The 3,153-nt window shown below is 50.1% G+C and overlaps 1 protein-coding gene across 1 annotated transcript in view; it reads right to left on the bottom strand.

Moving 5' to 3' along the window:
* Positions 1-229: 229 nt before the first annotated feature.
* LOC105893499 (cytochrome P450 2K3-like) overlaps positions 230-3,153 on the bottom strand; it is a 9,481-nt gene continuing 6,557 nt past the window's right edge. The window contains exons 5-7 of the mRNA XM_042703240.1: positions 3,056-3,153; positions 1,621-1,800; positions 230-382 (exon numbers count right to left, since the gene is read on the bottom strand). The exon at positions 3,056-3,153 is cut by the window's right edge and continues 63 nt beyond it. Coding sequence (XP_042559174.1) covers positions 230-382; positions 1,621-1,800; positions 3,056-3,153 — 431 coding nt within the window. The remainder of the gene's footprint in view (positions 383-1,620; positions 1,801-3,055) is intronic.

Genomic DNA, 3,153 nt, shown 5'->3' with positions numbered 1-3,153 from the left:
ATGTGTGGTATTTAATCTCACCCTGGACGTCGGGGTATTTAATCTGAAGGGGTATTAGATCTGAAGGGGTATTTGATCTCACCCTGGACGTGGGGGTATTTAATCTGAAGGGGTATTTGATCTCACCCTGGACGTCGGGGTATTTAATCTGAAGGGGTATTTAATCTTGCCCTAGATGTGTGGTATTTGATCTCACCCTGGACGTCGGGGTATTTAATCTGAAGGGGTATTAGATCTTACCCTGGATGTGGGGGTATTTAGCCATGAGCAGCAGGCCCCAGCGCAGGGTGGTTCCGGTCGTGTCGGTCCCAGCAGAGAACAGGTTGGACACGGAGTTCACCAGGTTCTCCTCGTGGAACAGCGACGCCCTCTGATCCGACTCCTGAACCAGGAAGAGCCAGAACTGTCAGACGAGGCCGACCCATTAATCGTGACCCCTGACCTCTGTTATGGCCTGGTATTTGTTGCTTTGTGTTCATTGTTTACCTCTGTGTCAGATAGCTTGGGTCTCCCCTGTGATGACCTGCCGGTGCCAGATGCCTTTAAGAACTGGCCACACCCCTCTCACTCTCTCTCAGTCACTCTCAGTCAACTGTTTACCTGGCGGCAGGCCACACCCCTCTCAGTCTCTCTCAGTCACTATGCAACTGTTTACCTGGTGGCAGGCCACACCCCTCTCAGTCTCTCTCAGTCACTATGCAACTGTTTACCTGGCGGCAGGACACACCCCTCTCAGTCTCTCTCAGTCACTATGCAACTGTTTACCTGGCGGCAGGACACACCCCTCTCAGTCTCTCTCAGTCACTATGCAACTGTTTACCTGGCGGCAGGACACACCCCTCTCAGTCTCTCTCAGTCACTATGCAACTGTTTACCTGACGGCAGGACATGCAGCTTGCACTCCACTTACCCTTTTCCCCCTTATAACAATAAATATAGTTCATAATACATATAGTTCTCATTGTGTTGCTTCCCTACAAGCAGGGTTGTAACAACCTCACTTATCCCCCTCAGACAAGGCTGACCCATTAACTGTGACCTCTGACCTCACTGAGGCACCTCGACCCCTGACCTCACTGAGGCGCCTCAGACAAGGCCGACCCATTAACCGTGACCTCTGACCTCACTGAGGCACCTTAGACAAGGCTGACCCATTAGAGGCTTGTTCCTGGGCTAACGGTAGAGAAATACAGAAATTAAGCGTGGCTCTTACCAAAAAAGGTAAGCTGGTGTAGCCTTGGTGTGCTATGCACTTCCAGCCCTCATTGACAACACAGTGTGTCCAGGCTGACCTTCGACCTCTGACCCCTGGGTCACACAGTGCAGTGCTGTCTCTGTGAGATTAGACGTCTACCTTCTGACCTCTGGGTCACACAGTGCAGTGCTGTCTCTGTGAGATTAGACGTCTACCTTCTCGCTCCGACCTCCGACCTCTGACCCCTGGGTCACACAGTGCAGTGCTGTCTCTGTGAGATTAGACGTCTACCTTCTGACCTCTGGGTCACACAGTGCAGTGCTGTCTCTGTGAGATCAGACGTCTAATCTTCTCACTCTGACCTCCGACCTCTGACCCCTGGGTCACACAGTGCAGTGCTGTCTCTGTGAGATCAGACGTCTTACCTTCTCGCTCTGTCCGCGGACGAGGAAGGAGTCCACGAAGCCTCTGCAGTCCGAGGGGTCGAGGGAGGTCCGCAGGCCCGCGATCAGGCTCTTCATCTCCGCCATGTTCTCACGGCTGTTCTGCACCAGACGCCGACGGTTCTTCACCCAGGGACCGATACTGGGGAACAGGTTATACACCTAGACACACACACACACAGACATGTTATACACCTGCACACACACACACACACACACATGCACACACACACACAGACATGTTATACACTTAGACACACACACACACACACACACACACACACACACACACACACAGACATGTTATACACCTAGACACAGACACGCACACACACGCACACACACACACACACACAGACATGTTATACACTTAGACACACACACACACACACACACACACACACACACAGAGACATGTTATACACCTGCACACACACACACACAGACATGTTATACACCTGCACACACACACACACACACACACAGACATGTTATACACCTAGACACACACACACACACACACACAGACATGTTATACACCTGCACACACACACACACACACACACACACACACACACACACACACAGACATGTTATACACCTGCACACACACACACACACACACACTCACACAGACATGTTATACACCTGCACACACACACACGCACACAGACAGGCACACACACGCACACACACACACAGAGACATGTTATACACCTGCACACACACACGCACACACACACACAGACATGTTATACACCTGCACACAGACAGGCACACACACACACACACACACACACACACACAGACATACACACACACACGTAAGAACATGGTAGTCATCCTTCTACAATAACACATACACATGGAGATTACACACACATACACACCCCTTTAGACACACACTCACACACACAGGTAGTTTATACACCTTCACACCTTCAAACACGTACTTATACACATGCTTGCCTCTAAGTTTGTTTATAGAGGACCAATTTTTACACACACACAGACTCACACACAGACTCACACACACACATTCTTACAATGGTAATTTAAGTTTGTTTATAGAGCACTATTCGCACACACACACAGACACACACACAGACTCACACACACACACTCACAGACTCTCACACACACACACACACTCACAGACTCACACATACACACACACATACACACTCACAGACTCACAGACTCTCACACACACACTCACAGACTCACACACAGACTCACACACACACATTCTTACAATGGTAATTTAAGTTTGTTTATAGAGCACCATTCTTACACACACACAGACACGCACACAGACTCACACACACACACACACACACACACACAGACACACACACACACACACACTCACATTCTTACACTTTGGTAATCCAAGGTACTCTACAGCTCTACACACCTGCATGGAGGCGGAGCCTGAGAGCTTGAAGTTGTGATTGGCCCGGTCCACCATGGCTCTGAAGAGCGGGTCGTCGTACTCGAAGCGGTTGCCGTAGA

Source organism: Clupea harengus, chromosome 23, assembly GCF_900700415.2.
Source record: "Clupea harengus chromosome 23, Ch_v2.0.2, whole genome shotgun sequence".
Classification (NCBI taxonomy): Eukaryota; Metazoa; Chordata; class Actinopteri; order Clupeiformes; family Clupeidae; genus Clupea; species Clupea harengus.
Note: the sequence above shows the minus strand (reverse complement) of the source record. Positions and strands in the feature narration are given on the sequence as shown.